Source organism: Geotrypetes seraphini, chromosome 9 (assembly GCF_902459505.1).
Source record: "Geotrypetes seraphini chromosome 9, aGeoSer1.1, whole genome shotgun sequence".
Lineage (NCBI taxonomy): Eukaryota > Metazoa > Chordata > Amphibia > Gymnophiona > Dermophiidae > Geotrypetes > Geotrypetes seraphini.
Genome location: NC_047092.1, coordinates 2,958,487 through 2,975,209, shown reverse-complemented (window position 1 = coordinate 2,975,209; position 16,723 = coordinate 2,958,487). Strand labels below are relative to the sequence as shown.

The 16,723-nt window shown below is 40.6% G+C and overlaps 1 protein-coding gene across 3 annotated transcripts in view; it reads left to right on the top strand.

The window, feature by feature from the left end:
* SEMA3D (semaphorin 3D) overlaps positions 1 to 16,723 on the top strand; it is a 236,473-nt gene that overhangs the window by 148,918 nt on the left and 70,832 nt on the right. For all 3 annotated transcript variants that reach the window (XM_033959416.1, XM_033959417.1, XM_033959418.1), the window contains exons 5-8: positions 3,560 to 3,679; positions 7,205 to 7,298; positions 11,938 to 12,066; positions 13,189 to 13,331. In XM_033959416.1, the coding sequence (XP_033815307.1) occupies positions 3,560 to 3,679; positions 7,205 to 7,298; positions 11,938 to 12,066; positions 13,189 to 13,331 (486 nt within the window). The remainder of the gene's footprint in view (positions 1 to 3,559; positions 3,680 to 7,204; positions 7,299 to 11,937; positions 12,067 to 13,188; positions 13,332 to 16,723) is intronic.

Genomic DNA, 16,723 nt, shown 5'->3' with positions numbered 1-16,723 from the left:
CAAAACATTTGATTAAATTTTAACTTGCTATACAAGCAATGTCTTGCAATACGAGTACGTACAGTATACACACATCACAACTGAGCCGATGGTTCTTCTCTCCCTGACGCTGTGAGAGTGTAGCGACTGTTCTAAACGAGCAAAGTTTTGCAATACGAGTACATACATTATACACACATGACATCATCATAACTGAGCCGACAGTTCTTCTCTCTCTGACGCTGCGAAAGTGTAGTGACCATTCTAAACGAGCGAGGTCTTGCAATGCGAGTACATACAGTATACACGCATCACGTCATCACAACTGAGCCGATGGTTCCTCTCTCTCTGACTGTTCTAAACGAGTGAGGTCTTGCATTACAAGTACATACAGCATTTTGTATTAAAGTTTTTGGGTTGTGAAATGAATCATCTGAGTTTCCATTATTTCTTATGGGGAAATTTGCTTTCATATATGAGTGTTTAGGATTACAAGCATGGTTTCAGTATGAATTATGCTCGCAAACCAAGGTTTTACAGTATTTTTTTTAAAAAAAGCACTATTCTGCTAAACAGATCTGGCCAGTTGTAATTAATTACAGCTTTGTCATTCAGTTTTGGTTTATGGTGCAATAACCTTTGTATTTAGAGAGCAATTTTGTAACAGGGCCTCTTCACGTGATCATATTTTCCCTTTGAAAATGACGCTACAGAAAGTGCATGCAGACATTTAGAGGAGAAATTCTTTATATGGTGTTGAATGGTAGGATCTACTTCTGTGCCAAATTTCCAGTGTTAAAAAGGCTGCAAGGTGCCAAAAAGGAGCAGATCTGCCCAGAAAGACATTTATATGAGTGAATAGCGCAGAGGGGGCGTGGGAAAATGATTGAAAGAGGATTTGCTGATGTGGAGCCTATTCTGGCAAACTGGACCTTTATGTGCCAGTTACATCTGGAAGGAGCATCGATTTCAGAAATATAAACTTCTTTAAATTACAATGGGCACCACATGGTAATCTCAGCCCAACCAAGAAGAGAATGAGGTGGATATGGTTCAATCAATGATCTGAAACAAGGTCAAAATATAGCATTTCAGTTCTGCAAATTGGCACTTAACAAAATAATGCTCTTCCTTTGGAATTAAGGCAGGCTCCTATTTTGGCGCACTTTAGGAAAGGTGTGAAGTCTTATTTGCACGTCGATTTATGAGGTTATAAATTTGCTGTTTCTGTGTGTGGTTCTTCTAGCTCTTGTTACATAGATATTGTATTCTTTCTGTGTTTTTGGCTTGTTTTGTTTTTTCGATTATGTATGTAATTTTGGAACCCACTTAGCATTGTTGGATTTGCGGGATATAAATATTTTAAATAAATACGATCACACTCTTTTCAGCTACAGTAGCAAAATAGCGCTCAGAATTCAGGAAGTTGGTTGGTTGGGCCCCCTGGTATGCGTGACATTCTGGTATTTCAGAATACACACGCTTAATGTGCTGGATAACATACATGTGCAGGTTAACCGTTTTACAGACACATCTATGGTTTTGATGTTATCAAAGACCCTACTATATTTTTTGTTTTTTTTGATTCCCTCAGTGGAGCATTTCACAAACAAACCCACTTTTGACGCGTTGATGTCCTGGGGAGAAGATGAAGATGTGACCATAGTCACGCCTCCGTCTCCTGACATGGGGGAATTAAGATTTAGTCCCACTACAAACCTGCCCCTTGCCATGTGCACATTTTAGAGATTTAAGTTTCAAGTTTCTTTATTTTTGATATACCGTCTATCAAACTTGTGTCTAAACAGTGTAGGGCCATATTCTATATATGATGCCTACAACATCAGCAACAAGGAAAAAATCCAACGTAGTCTGCAATGAACCAAACAGCAAGAGGAAGCCAAGAAAAAACTGCAGGCTATGTACAAGATGCAGGCAATGTTTATTGTACCAAAATAGGATGCAGTAATATACAACCTTATTACCAACCAAGGGACCCGACACCATCCGTGTTTCGGACAGCACACCTTCCTCAGGGGTCCATGTCAATAAGGTGTAGAATTAACCACAAAGTAAATAAGAGTAACAAACAAATGCCTGTATAATACAAAGAGTGAAATAACCACCGTGTGTCACAGCGTCTTGCAAGTAGTAAACCGTGTCGGGTCCCTTGGTTGGTAATAAGGTTGTATATTACTACATCTTATTTTGGTACAATAAACATTGCCTGCATCTTGTACATAGCCTGCAGTTTTTTCTTGGTTTCTGCCTACAACATCAGCACCAAACAGGACAGACCTTAGCATTATTCTATAAAACATCTCTGTAGGCCAGGATTGGAGACGCCAAGGGCCACTTAAGCTCGCCCAAGGCCACTTCCAGGCAAAACCACACATGCCCAGCCGTGAGCGAGTTTAAGCGTCCCTAGGCATCTCCCTGCATCTGCGACAGGCATCTACAGTGTAGGTGGCCTGTCTCTGGGTTTTTTTAAATAGAAAACATGAATCCCGATTCACTTGTTAGACAGCGGTAGGACGCCTACCGCTGCTTGCAATTGGGAGATGCCGTTTATAGAATTTGCCCCTTAACGTGTATATCCTGGCTTTGTAAAAGTGTCTTTTTCAGTTTTGATTCATGCCCTCTGAGAAAGAGGTCCCATTAGCTCTGTTTGAAACATGAAACATAGAAGGCTGAGAAAGACCATATGGCCGCTCCGATCTGCCTATCCATGCCATAGTTTTAAGCATTCTATATATCATAACTATCAGTGGATAATTGGCAAATCAGACAAAATAGGGGTATGATTGGCGTCTGTAGCAGCAGAGAGAGCTTGGGAGATGCTTAAGCATTTGCGAAACATGTTGGATATACAGTACCCCTGGCCAGTGGAACGGATAACACAACCGAGCTTTAAGCTAAGTTCTTTATAAGAAATTTAGAAATTATATTTAGTCATTAGAGTTAAGTCCGATGATAATTGGACACATAAAGCTTGAAGACAACAAAAGCGTTTTGAGTCTTGAGTGGTGTCGCTGAGGTCTTGGTGAAAAAAAATGACAATTAAATGGGCTGAATCCAGTGATAGATGTGATCTATAGAATGCAGTGGCATAGTAAGGGCGGAGGGTGAGGCAGTGCACCCTGGGCAACATGTTGGTGAGGGCACCAACACCCCTCCTCCTCTCTGCCCCCCCCACCTAAACCCATTCTTCCCCTTCCCTTCCCCCATACCTCTGGTTGGTTGTCGCGGTGGTGAAAACATGCTGTTCGCGACTCCGTCGGCTCTCCCACTGATGTCACTTTCGTGTGCCGCGCATAAGAAGTGACATCAGAGGGAGAGCCAACGGGGTTGCGAGGAGCACATTGTTGACCGCCGAGAGCAACAAGTTCAACTCGAGGTGTGGGGGAAGGGAAGGGGGGAGGGGCGCCACTGCCCCCGGCACCTCTGGTCCCACGGATAGAGTGTGTTCTGTAAGTATGCTGGACCTGAGAAGATTTGCCGATATTGCATGGATATTTTGTTATGCATCTCTGCAAAATCCAGTAATGTCAGATCCATTTTCTCCTTCTTTGAACACTAGGTTGAATGTGGCAATTTCATCAAAGTTCTCCAGCACTATAACCAAAGCCATGCGTACGTCTGCGGGACGGGAGCTTTTCACCCTTTGTGTGGATACGTAGAACTTGGAAATCAAAAAGAGGTAACTTCGTCTGTCCTTTGAATGCAAGAAGCATTTTGGTGGGATTCTTTGTGTCACATTTACAAGATGGAACGTGTTCTGGCCATCCAGCGGCGGCATTTAAAGAAATTTAGGAAAAATAGTGTAAAGACTGAGAATATCTTTTCTTTTCCTTTCTTGATTGTACACATCCAGGGAGGGGGGAGGGGAAGGGGGGATACTTAAGGTCTATTGAGTGGGAAACTGATCTGGGGGGGGGGTATTTGTTTTGAAGGAGTACTCTAAGAGCTTTTAGTGATGTTTAAATGTAAATTGATTGTATACTGTATCATACTTATTGAAAGTTTTAAAATGAATAAAGATAAATATTAAAAAGAAGCAGAGCCGCCGCCATCTCCGTCTTCTAAAAGGCTTGATTTTGGTGAAAAATGAACTGGCAGCACGTTCTCTAAATAAATGTGACATGGTATCTTCTAGGAGTCTAATGGATCGTCTTGCTTGAACATTTTCTATCTGTAAATAGAGCAACGCAGTCAGCAACACCTGACTCAGGATGAGTTAAGCTAAAATAATCATTAACGTCGCACTTCAAAAAGATTGATCACGTGATGACTGATCGAGCCACATATGCAGTTGGTAACAGCTTCTTTGGCCTCCCTCTCCCCTTTCCGGCTGACATTATAACACATCTATAAAGGTCTGCCAATATATCTCTGCCTGGATGATACAGATGCCAAGAGATGCTACAGAAACAGATGTGTGTTTTAACCCATCAATAAATAAAGGACAAAGGGTTGGCGTAAATTAATGTCGCCAAGTTAGCCTTCTAAAAGTGTGACCTCCTTTTAGCCAGACTTAAGAACATAACTTTTCAGCTGAAAATTCATCCTAAAATAGAAGCTTAAAAGTTATCACGCTTATAAGTAAGAATTAAGAGCCTAGTGTTGCAATCGGTGCTAAGATCCCCATCCTAAATGGGCCCCACTACCAACCACTTTTTATGCTTCTAAATTTAAGAGTTTAGTGAAATTTGGGGGTTGATATTCAAGAAGATTTCCCCAGTCAGAAACGGTTCTTGCTCAGGGCAAATTTCCAGCAGGACAAAAACAGTTGGGGACAAACTAAAACCATCTACTTTGGGGGCATTCTGAGGGCAGAGTTAGCACTTAGCCAGTTAAATGCTGATATTATCTGGGTAAGCATAGAAATGGGACCACATAAAGGTCAGTAACCCATAGCCGGTTGCACTTAACCATCTATGTGTTAGCCGGCTCCACAAACCCAGAAATTCAATGCCTGCAAATGTCCTTGCATTAAATTTCCATGTTTTACACTGAATATCTGGCCTTTTGAGTACTGATTAATTCACCCAGCCCTAGTAAATTTCAAAAAGAGCAGAGTGGGGTGCAGCACCCTGAGGTTGTGTGTTCAAACCCACGCTGCTCTATGTGACCCTGGCCAAGTCACTTAATCTTTCACTGGGACAGATAGGAAAAATGCTTCAGTACCTGAATAAATTCATGTAAACCGTTCAGAACTTCCCTGGGAGAAGAGTAGAGAAAATTGAATAACTAACTAAATCCTTTGAATATTGGGCCCAATCATCCCATTTCTTGTCATTTCTCTTTAACGATGTTTTTGCTAATTAACCATCTAATTTTTTATCACAGTATATTATTTACTCATAAGCTTCATTGAAGCTTTAATTCTTTCCCTTTCCCCTTTTGTGCTTCCCTTATTTGTTCCTTACTCTTTAAACATATTGTAACTCTTCCCCATATTTTTCCTCACGTATCTTGTTTTTTAATGTATTGTCTGTCTTTTAATGTATTTTTCCCTCAAATTTGTTAATTTTAGTAATTTGTAAATCGCTTAGAATTTGGATTAAGCGTTTAATCAAAATACAATAAACTTGAAACTTGAACTTGAACCACTTTGGACTGTATGCAAAAAAGGCAGCGGACGTAAGATATATAAAAGCTTTGGGGTCTAGAGCAGTGGCCTCAAACTCGCGGCCCGCCAGGTTCTGTTTTGAGGCCTTCGGTCTGTTTATCCTAATCACAAAAGTAAAATAAAACCGTTTCTTGATCATTTGTCTCTTTAGCTATAAATGACAATATTATTATTAAGACTTAGACAAAAGGAAAGATTTAAAAACTATAAAGAGTTTTACCTCCTGCAAAATTGTCATTTCTTTATTAAGACATTAACTATTTTTTTCTGAGGCCCTCCAAGTACCGACGAATCCAAAATGTGGCCCTGCAAAGGGTTCGAGTTTGAGACCACTGGTCTAGAGTATTCCAGAATCTGTCTCCCAGCTGACTATGTAGCACATTCTTGCTTCACTTGGTGTGGTTTATTACATGTATGCAATTCATGCTACACACAATACCAGAGGACAGACATGGTGGACACGTTAATGAACCCAGCAGCAAGAACATGTAGTCAGAATTCTGTTGGGCAGCTGCAGTGGACAGGGGGGTACGGACACGCTGAGGTAATATTACATCCTGGGGAAAAGAGGGTTAATTTGACCCTACTAGGACAAGCAAGACCTGTGAGCTTTAGTTTTCTTTGTTTTAAACAGAGAACAAAGAATTACTTTGCTTCAATTTTCTTTCTGAATTGTTAATCAAAGATTGGGGGGGGGAGGGCGGGGGGAGTTAATGTGGGTCACCCTTAGGACAGGTAATTTACCCCAACTTGTAGCACAGGTTCCCGTTTTATTCAGTAAGACATTGTGCCAAGATGCTACGACTCCTGGCAAAATAACCTGCCTTAATGGTACCCCACGTAGGTAACGCCTCCCCCCCCTTAACAGTTACTTGGCTAGAGAGATGGTTGCAAAGTCCTTCCTCGCGTACATTCTTTTATCCTAAACAGACTCTGAGAGACTGCCCCCCCCCTTTCTGTAACCTGTCTTTGTGCCCCTGTATTTAATGACCAATCTCAAACTTAGTGTCTGTGAAAGTTCAACAATCTTCTCCTGTCTTACCCACTTCCCTAAGACCTGTCATGTCCTGATGTAACCCGTTCCGACGTGGATATGGGTCAATCAATGATCTGAAACAATGTCAAACGCACCGAATTTTGTTTCTGCATATTGGCAAAATAATGCTCAGAATTTAAGAAGATGGTTGGTTGGGCTGAGAACTTTTTAGCACCCCCTTGAAGGCTTTCACGCATACAAAACCTACCAGTATCAACATTTGCAAAACTTAACCAGTGGGGAGGTCAAAAGAGTGAATGGCCAAATCAGCCTCCATTTTTAAGATTACACAAACATTCAGAATTCACCAACATATGAGCATTGGACAGTGAAAATGCTAATTACTCGTATATTGCGTAGAACTGGAAACAGTGACATCTTGTCACTGCTTTTATTTGCTCAATTGGTTCATCTAAGCATCTGTTGTTTCTTTCTCTTTGTGATGTTCTTTCAGGCAAACTAGAAATTTTTCTTCCAGAAATTCATCCTTGTGTTAAAGAAATCTACTGTAACCTCCCACCCCCCCAACCCTTAAACACCATCTCATTTATTTGCAGGATATAATATTCAGATTAGACGCACAGAATTTGGAGTCAGGAAGACTGAAATGCCCCTTTGATCCTCAACAACCCTTTGCTTCAGTAATGGCAGGTAAGGGTACGAATATAACATTTTCTGTGAGCATTTGTAATAGTTTAATTCTCTAAACTGAGATAATGTAAGGCTGTCAATCTCTTGGAGAGAAAAAGAGATAATGGTTGCTGCGGATGGGCAGACTAGATGGGCCATTTGGCCTTTATCTGCCATCATGTTTCTATGTTTCTATAACCATAAAGCTCTATGACCTCACAATGCAGGTGTAAAGAGCCTTAGCCAATAGGGAGAGGAGATATTGGTTACTGCGGGTGGGCAGACTGGATGGGCCATTTGGCTTTTGTCTGCCATGTTGTTTCTATGTTTCTATAACCATAAAGCTCTATGACCTCACAATGCAGGTGTAAAGAGCCTTAGCCTATAGGAAGAGGAGATGCAAATGTTAAGGGCCTTAGCCAATAGGGAGAGGAGGAGATAGTGGATGCTGCGGATGGGCCATTAGGCCTTTATCTGCCATCAGGTTTCTATAATCACAAAGCTGAATGACCTCACAATGCAGGAGTAAAGAGCCTTAGCCTATAGGAAGAGAAGATGCAAATGTTAAGAGCCTTAGCCAATAGGGAGAGGAAGAGATAGTGGATGCTGCGGATGGGCCAGTTGGCCTTTATCTGCCATCATATTTCTATAACCACAAAGCTATATGACCTCACAATGCAGGTGTAAAGAGCCTTAGCCTGGAGGCACGCAACATCTGTCTGACCTCCCAATCTCACGGAGTGGAATGATTGAAAAATAGTGACACAAATCCTTCTTCTATTCGTGACTCTGGAGAGTTATTGCATATAATACCTAATAAAAGAATAGTGGAAGACTAAAGCATTGTGTACGGCAAAATGCTGCAGAGATGTTGGTCCAGCGTTGGTCTTTGTATTCCCTCACAGAGGTCACCGCTTAACACAAGGGATGATCTGTGATCACAAGGGTCGTTGCTCCTTTGTTGAGCGAGAGTTGATTAAGATTTTTATACTCCATGACAAACTCATCAGTTGTTTCATGAGAATTTGTACCAGAGAACAAGCGAGCCCTCTCATTACAAAAAGAGCATGATTTAGGAGGGCATGGATTTCGGGACCCTATTAACCGAGACTTCCTGTAGTCTCACAGGAGCAACTGTTTTCCCTTCTGTGTTTCCTCTGTCCTCCTGTCCTTGAAGTCATTTTCAGAGGGTTGGGCAATACATGCTCTTTATAGGAAGATGTTTTATTAGGGGCTGACCATTTCCCTCAATTAGAAATTAACATTTGATCGCTTTAGTACTACGGTCTCAGTTTGTTAAAGCACATAAACGTATGAAGGTCAATAGTCAAGATGACTTACCTTGGTAACACTGGAAATTGCCTGATTAAGTCCTTACATTTGAAAACCTTTTTTTCTGGCCAGTGGATAAGTTGTGGTCAGGGAAGTCAGCTTCTGGCCAACCTTAACTTACAACTTAAGAAGTAACAATTCACTTGCCTCCCACAAGTATTATTGAACAGCTCAAATTTATTTATTCAGGATTGACTGTACCACACTGATCTGACTAGTGGCTCAAGGTGGTTTACAGTTTAAGACATAATTCTAGGAAAAGAACTGTAATATGTGACAGGAAAGATAAGAGGTAATATTGTAGATAAAACCAGCAACACAACAGGACTGAACTCTAGTAGCATATGCTTGTCGAAGGATCCATATCTTTATTTTGGATTTAAAATGCTTGAGAGATAATTCACTCCAGACATGTGGGGGTAGGCTATCCCATAGATGAAGGTCAGTAAAGAAAAATGTAGGATGGTGGATAAAAATTCACAAGTGTAGGGACGCACTCCAGATAACTATTAATAGAAAATATATAGTGTGGATATATAGTATAGTAGACCGTTCAGTCTATTCAGTCTTCAATATTAACCAAAACAGCCTCAAAGGTTCAACAAGCTAAGACAGCCAAAAACACTATGCTATACTGGAGCATAGAATCGTATCATTGGCTGATAGGTTCCAGAAAAAAGAGCACTTAAAAATGGTCATTTATAAAGTACTCCCCCAAGATTGGTATCATGTCAGGTAAGATTTGCCTCTTTGTGGATGATACCAAAATCTTCATGGAGTAGACACCCCAGATGCTGTGAATGACATGAAGAAAGACCTGGCAAAGCTTGAAGAATGGTCTGAAATTTGGCAGCTAAAATGGAATGACGAGAAATGCAAGGTCATGGATTTTGGCTGCAAAAACCCAAAAAAATGGTACAGTTTAGGGGGCAAAGAACTTATGTGCACGACAGAAGAGCAGGACTTGGGTGTGATTGTATGTGATGATCTTAAGGTGGCTAAACAGGTTGAAAAGGTGACGGCAAAAGTTAGAAGGATGCTAGGGTGCATAGGAGGTATTGATGCCCCTGTATAAGACTCTGGTGAGACCTCATTTAGAATATTGTATACAATTCTGGAGGCCGCACCTTCAAAAAGATATAAAAAGGATGGAGTTGATCCAGAGGAAGGTTACTAAAACGGTGCATGGTCTTCATCATAAAGCATATAGGGACAGACTTAAAGATCTCAATCTGTATACTTTGGAGGAAAAGCGGGAGAGGGGAGATATGATATAGACGTTTAAATACCTACGTAATGTAAATGTGCACGAGTCAAGTCTCTTTCATTTGAAAGGAAACTCTTCAATGAGAGGGCATAGGATGAAGTTAAAAGAGGTGATAGGCTCCGGAGTAATAAAGGAAATACTTTTTTACAGGAAGGGTGGTAGATGTGTGGAACAGTCTTCTGGAAGGGGTGGTGGAAACAGAGACTGCATCTGAATTCAAAAGGGCCTGGGAGAGGCATGTGGGATCTCTTTTAGAGAGAGGAAGAGATAATGGTTACTGCAGTTGGGCAGACTCCATCACGTTTCTATGTTTCTGTTCAAATAGTAATCAAAAATGATCAAAAGTGCGGACCACTCCCTTAAGCAGGAAAAGATTTTTACTTTCAAAAAGTTCTTTAAAAAAAAAAATCAAAAAAATAAAATAAGGAAAAGTCAAATTCCAAACAATTATCTTAAAGGAGAGAAACCAGTTTTTCAAAGCAGTGGTGCTTTCTTCAAATGCTTGACTCTCACACGCTGAATTCCGAAGAATAGCACCGTCTTAATCTCCGATGTAGTACATCAGTCCCCAACGTGATGGATTCTTTACCAACTGGTGTAATGTCTTCCACTCCAATGAGGTTTCAAATAGACAGTGAACCTCACTATCACCAGAGACGCCTTTAAGTTAAGCGTTAGAGTATCGCTGCTGTAATTCTCTGTCTTCCTAACGGCAATCGCTTGCTCACTAATTCTCATGCGCAGTGCCCTCTAGTTCTCCCAGATTCTCATTGGGGACTGATGTACTGCGTATGAGATTACGATGGCGCTATTGAAGAAAGCATCGCTGCTTTGAAGAACTAGTTTCTCTCCTTTAAGATGAGTGTTTGGAGTTTGACTTTTCCTTATTTGGGGGGAGGTGGGGGGAGTTGTGATTTTTTTTTTAGAACTTTTTGAAAGTAAAATCTTTTCCTGGTTAGGGGAGTAATCTGCACTTTTGATCATTTTTTATTACATTACATTAGGGATTTTTATTCCGCCATTACCTAGCGGTTCAAGGCAGATTACAAAAGAGTTATCGAAGATGTATTTTAAAAGATATCTGGTCATTACTATTTGAATAGGATATCAGGTTTTTTGGGGAACATTTTATAAATTACAATTTTTTAAGGGCTCTTTTTTAAGGTGTCTATCAGCCAATGATAATTATTTATTTATCACTTATAGATCATGTGATTTACATTCAGGTACTCTAGCATTTTCCCTATCTGTCCTGGGGGGCTCACACTCTATCTAATATACCTAACGGGGGATTAAGTGACTTGCCCAGGGTCACAAGAAGCAGCCTGGGATTTGAACCCACAACCTCAAGGTGCTGAGCCTGTAGCTCTAACCAATGCACCACCAGTACAGCATTGTACAGTATAGACCTTTGGGGCTGTTTTGATTAATATTGAAGTATCTTTGATCTACTCCTGTAGCAGGAACAGACTGTGAACAGAATGATGGGTGGACTCATAACAGGCAAACTAGTATGAAACGATGCCTCTTAATGACCGCAATTGTTAGAGAATTGAGATATTGAGATACTGAGAAATACCCACTTTAAGTGTCGCAGAAGAAAAAGGTGAAAAGGACAGAAGGCAAGTGAAGGAAGAATCTGTGAGAAAATACGAAGCGATGGAAGCCTCGATTGGCCTCATTTTCTTTTCTTTAATCATTGGGGTCTGGAGTTTCTGGATAGGTTATCTAGACGTGTTTTTAATTCTGATGGTCTACTTTCCAATATCCCAAATCTGCTTTTCAAATTAAGGCCATATGTCATTTGAAGTTTCCAGATTGAGTCATTTGCTCTGTAATTCATCCAATGATATCTTGGCTGTGGACTTCTTTCCCTTTCTAAAAACTCTTAAAATTATATTCTCATGCTCTTCTTTAAAAAAAATTTAGCTACAGAGAATAAAAGGTAAGTGTTATTTCAGTCACAGCAACAACTCTATAATGTGGTCAAATATGAATGGGCTGATGGTCAGTCAATAAAGCTGGTGGAGATTAATTTCTTCTGTCCTCCTCCATCTACAGATGAACACCTTTTTGCTGGAACTGCCTCTGATTTCCTTGGTCAAGAGACCACGTTCACTCGCTCATTGGGACCACCACACGACCATCATTACATTAGAACGGATACTTCAGAGCATCAGTGGCTCGATGGTAGGACACTGGATTCATACAGTTCTTAGTAGAGATATGTAGAGTGCTTAAATAGAGCTTATTGGGCAAATCTGAAGAACAAAAGACAGCAATAGAATATCAGAAATCATGGGATAAGGATAGATAAGGGCAAATTCTAGAAGAAGCACCCAAAAGTTACGTGCCGATGTAGACACTCTTCAGCGTGATTCAAGTAAAATTGGGCGATGTTTACTGAATCACGCTGAGCTGCACCTATTTTGGAGGCGCCCGTTAAATAGACCAGCTGTAGGCACAACTAAAAGTTAGGCGCCCCTGCGAGCACTTAAGCACGCTTAAGAGCAGTGATTCTGTAACAAAGCGCCTAACACGTAGCCACGCCCACGCCAAACATGCGTAGCGCCTATTTTTTTTAGAGGCGCTTTGTTACAGAATCACACTTTCTTGATAGGCGCCTATGTTTCAATCAGCTTAATTGAGCTTGTTCTTCAATTTAGATAGGCGTCTATCTAGGTGGGCACCTCCGAAATAGGCACCTAACTTTAGGCACTGGTTACAGAATTTGGGCCATAATGCTTGGTTGTTAAAAAAAATAAAAAAGCTGCAATCTATGAATTTGCAGCAGGAAACAAATTGGGCAGACTTGATGTACCTTATGACCCTTGTTGGCTGTCATATTCCAGATTTCTCTAAATCGGAAAAAAGAATCACAGGCTCTCAAAACGGTTGAACCTGCATGGCATACAAAGTCTGCAGGGGATCTGTGTAAATTTGATGCAGATTTGCCCGTCCTTCTGTGCCATTCTTTAAGTCATCATTGTAGAAGCACCTGAGTTTTCTGTTTTATATAGATCTCCTTAGATCTTTGCATTTGATATGCTGGTTTATTCTTTCTGAGATTTTAAAGAAAGCATTGTGCTTCTATAAGTTCAGTTATTGATCTTTATGGCTGTGTATTACACTGTCTTGGGAAGACTGACTTCCAGTAGAAAGTCACCTTCTATTCATTGTACGTTAATTTGACTTCAAATATGAACTTAGTTTTGTAGTTCAGAAGAAAACGGTGTTATATTTTGCAGTTCCTAGGTCTCTGCTGATCTAGGCCTTAAATATGGACCTCCAATGCCTTCCTCTTAATTTTAGGAGCAAAGTTTGTTGGCGCCTATCCCGTGTCAGATACCTACAATCCTGATGATGACAAGATCTATTTCTTTTTTCGAGAAGCATCCCAGGACAGTAGTACCTCTGACAGAACTGTCTTTTCTCGTGTTGGAAGAGTGTGCAAGGTGAGAAGCATTTACCAGAAGGGATGTGCTAGATAGCATGCGATTATGTGATCTCAGCGCTATTTTCTCTGAAAAACATTTTGACGTGTCAACAGTGCGTGCAGCTCAGCATGATTTAAAAACAAAACAATAGCCCCCCAAATTTCAAAGGCTTTGTTTCTTCTCCTTGATGAGTTGACCATGATCATGGTATCACCTATGTTCTGGCTAGAGAATGTTGTTAGGTATGCTGAACGCAATCAAGCGGTTTCCAAGTTTATTAATTTCTTGATATACCGTCCATCAAACATATCTAGATGTTTACAGTAAATAAAATACATCTAAAAACGGATATTAAAAAAGGAATTGAAAAAAAAAGAAGACCCATCACATAATTCAGTGAAGGGGGAAGTAACAAGACATAAGACTGACAACAAAGGGGTGAAAGTTACAAGAGGTGGCAAAAATACATCGAGATAAAAAAAAAACTAAAAAGAAGGAAGAGGGAGGGTAGAACATTCGGACTAGTTCACCTCAAGCAAGGCGTTTGGTGTTGAGAACCTGAAGTGAACATTATTTCAGGGAAAGCAGACGGAATCCTGGGTTAGGTATCGTAGGCGTCCTTGAATAAGAAAGTTTTGAGTTTAGTCTTGAATAGTGGCAGAGAGGACTCTTGCTTTATATGTAGGGGAAGAGTGTTCCAAAGTGAGGGCGCCATGACTGAAAAAATGGAATTTCTAGTGGTGTCATAGAAAATTTCTCTGTTAGAGGGGACAACAAGAAGATCTTGATAATGTACGAGTGTACGAGAGGAGGCGTAAGGAACTAGATATTTGTCTATGAAAGCAGGGATATGATGTTGTTTGATTTTGTAGGTGAGTAACAGAATTTTGAAAGTAATGCTAATTAAGGAAATGTAAGGGCAAGATGTTAAAAGTTACGGGCTCGATCAATAGAAGTGTGCTTCCTTGTTAGTACATACGAACCTTGTAAGCTCACGTTATTCCTAAAAGGTCCCATTGGATAAAATGAGATCTATGGTAAATAATGTTATGTGGTAAATACGAGAATAATACATGTTAGTGGGAGCAGCCATTAGTCACTTCTCTTGGTAAGTTGCCTTGAGCCTGCTTAGGTATGCGTGGTTAGAAAGTAGCCAACCTTTCTTGACAAATGACTAATTCCAAAGATTCCCTTTAGAACAGGGGTGTCCAACCTGCAGCCCAAGGGCCCCATGCGGCCCCATGAAGTATTTTGTGCGGCCCCAGTTGAGGGTGATGCAGTGTTTTCCTCTGCTGCTCCTGGGTATATACCGTCTTGCTGGCTCCTTGCTCTGTCTTGCTGCAGCATTTGTGCCTTGTGCGGCCCCAGAAAATTTTTTTTGACCAATGCGGCCCAGGGAAGCCATAAGGTTGGACACCCCTGCTTTAGAACTTTGCGATCCGTAGATCAAAACTTACTCACAGTGCCCTCCCTAAAAATCATTAATACAAGACGTAACAAAATACTCACAGTGTACGCTCCTCAATTATGGAGCTCTAGGCCCTTTTTTCTTCGAAGCGTGCCATCTTTGGACAAACTCAAGAGTTCCTTAAAAACAAAGATGCTTTTGAAGTGTAAAACTCTGTTCGATTCTTTCCTTTTTATCTTATTTTCTCTTTATGGATAAGTGCCTAAGTTCTGAAGTAAAGAGGCCAGGCTTATTTTCCCTTAAACCTATTTAGACCTTCCCTTACATGTCCACTTTCCTATAACTAATGTGGTTCCTCCCCTTTTTTCCTTTTGTATCATGTTAGTCTTTGTCCAAGTTGGTTTAAATTTTAAGCTGTAACATAATGATTATGTTTTTATTATGTAATAATAATTATTATTTACTTTCTTATATATTGCCCAACCAGAAGTTCAGGGCAGTTCACAAGAGAACTGAGGCATATCAGTGAAGAACATAAGAACATAAGAATTGACGCTGCTGGGTCAGACCAGTGGTCCATCACGCGGCAGCCCTCTGGTCAAAGACTAGCGCCCTGAGACTAGCCCTACCTACGTATATTCCGGTTCAGCAGGAACTTGTCTAACTTTGTCTTGAATCCCTGGAGGGTGTTTTCCCCTATAACAGCCTCTGGAAGAACATTCCAGTTTTCCACCACTTTCTGGGTGAAGAAGAACTTCCTTACGTTTGTACGGAATCTATCCCCTTTCAACTTTAGAGAATGCCCTCTCGTTCTCTCTACCTTGGAGAGGGTGAACAACCTGTCCTTATTTACTAAGTCTATTCCCTTCATTATCTTGAATGTTTCGATCATGTCCCCTCTCAGTCTACTCTTTCCAAGGGAGAAGAGGCCCAGTTTCTCTAATCTCTTACTGTACGGCAACTCCTCCCCTTAACCATTTTAATCGCTCTTCTCTGGACCGAGAAGAGCGACTAAAATGTAAACAGTTAACATACAGATATTGTAGTGTAGGCTGTTAATACATGTAATCTCAAAACCTGAGCATAGCAAAGGCGATTATATCAAATTTTATAAAACTTGTTCTTCTACTAATTAGCACACGTTATCGCTCACAGGGGCCATTTTGTTCTTATGGCAATTCATTGACTAATCTGTAGTAGAAGACTCCTATGTTTCTAACTAATACTAACCCCTCTTAAATAAAATAAAAGAAAGTGAGCTTGGATGGCAACTTCAGCATGTGGAACCTACGACAATACCAGACTTTACAGTCTACGGCCCAGAAATATCAAAGAAGAGATAAGTTCATCTAATCATGTATTTTTGAATGAGTACAACTTAGGGTCAGACTGGATGGACTGTTTAGGTCTTTATCTGCCATCATTTACTATGTTACTATGTAAATAAGTCACTAGTTACGCTACTAAATATAGGTGAGATAATAACAGATAATGATAGTTACGTAGTAGAGGATGGCAGATAAAGACCCCAATGGTCCATCCAGTCTGCCCAACCTGATTCAATCTAAAAATTTGTTGGGCTTTTTTTTTTTTCTTATCTATTTCTGGACAAGAATCCAAATCTCTGTCCGGTACTGTTCTTAGATTCCAACTACTGAAGTCTCCATCAAAGCTCACTCCAGACCATCTACACCCTCCCAGCCATTGAAGTCCTCCTCAGCCCATCCTCCACCAAATGGCCATATACAGACACAAACCGTTCAAGTCTGCCCAGTACTGGCCTTAGTTCTTCACTATTTACTATTATTTTCTGATTCTAGATCCTCTGTATTCATCCCACACTTTTTTGAACTCCGTCACCGTTTTCATCTCCACCATTTCTCTCGGGAGCGCATTCCAGGCATCCACCACCCTCTCCATAAAGAAGAATTTCCTAACATTGCTCTTGAATCTCCCATCCCTCAACCTCAAATTATGTCCTCTGGTTTTACCATTTTCCTTT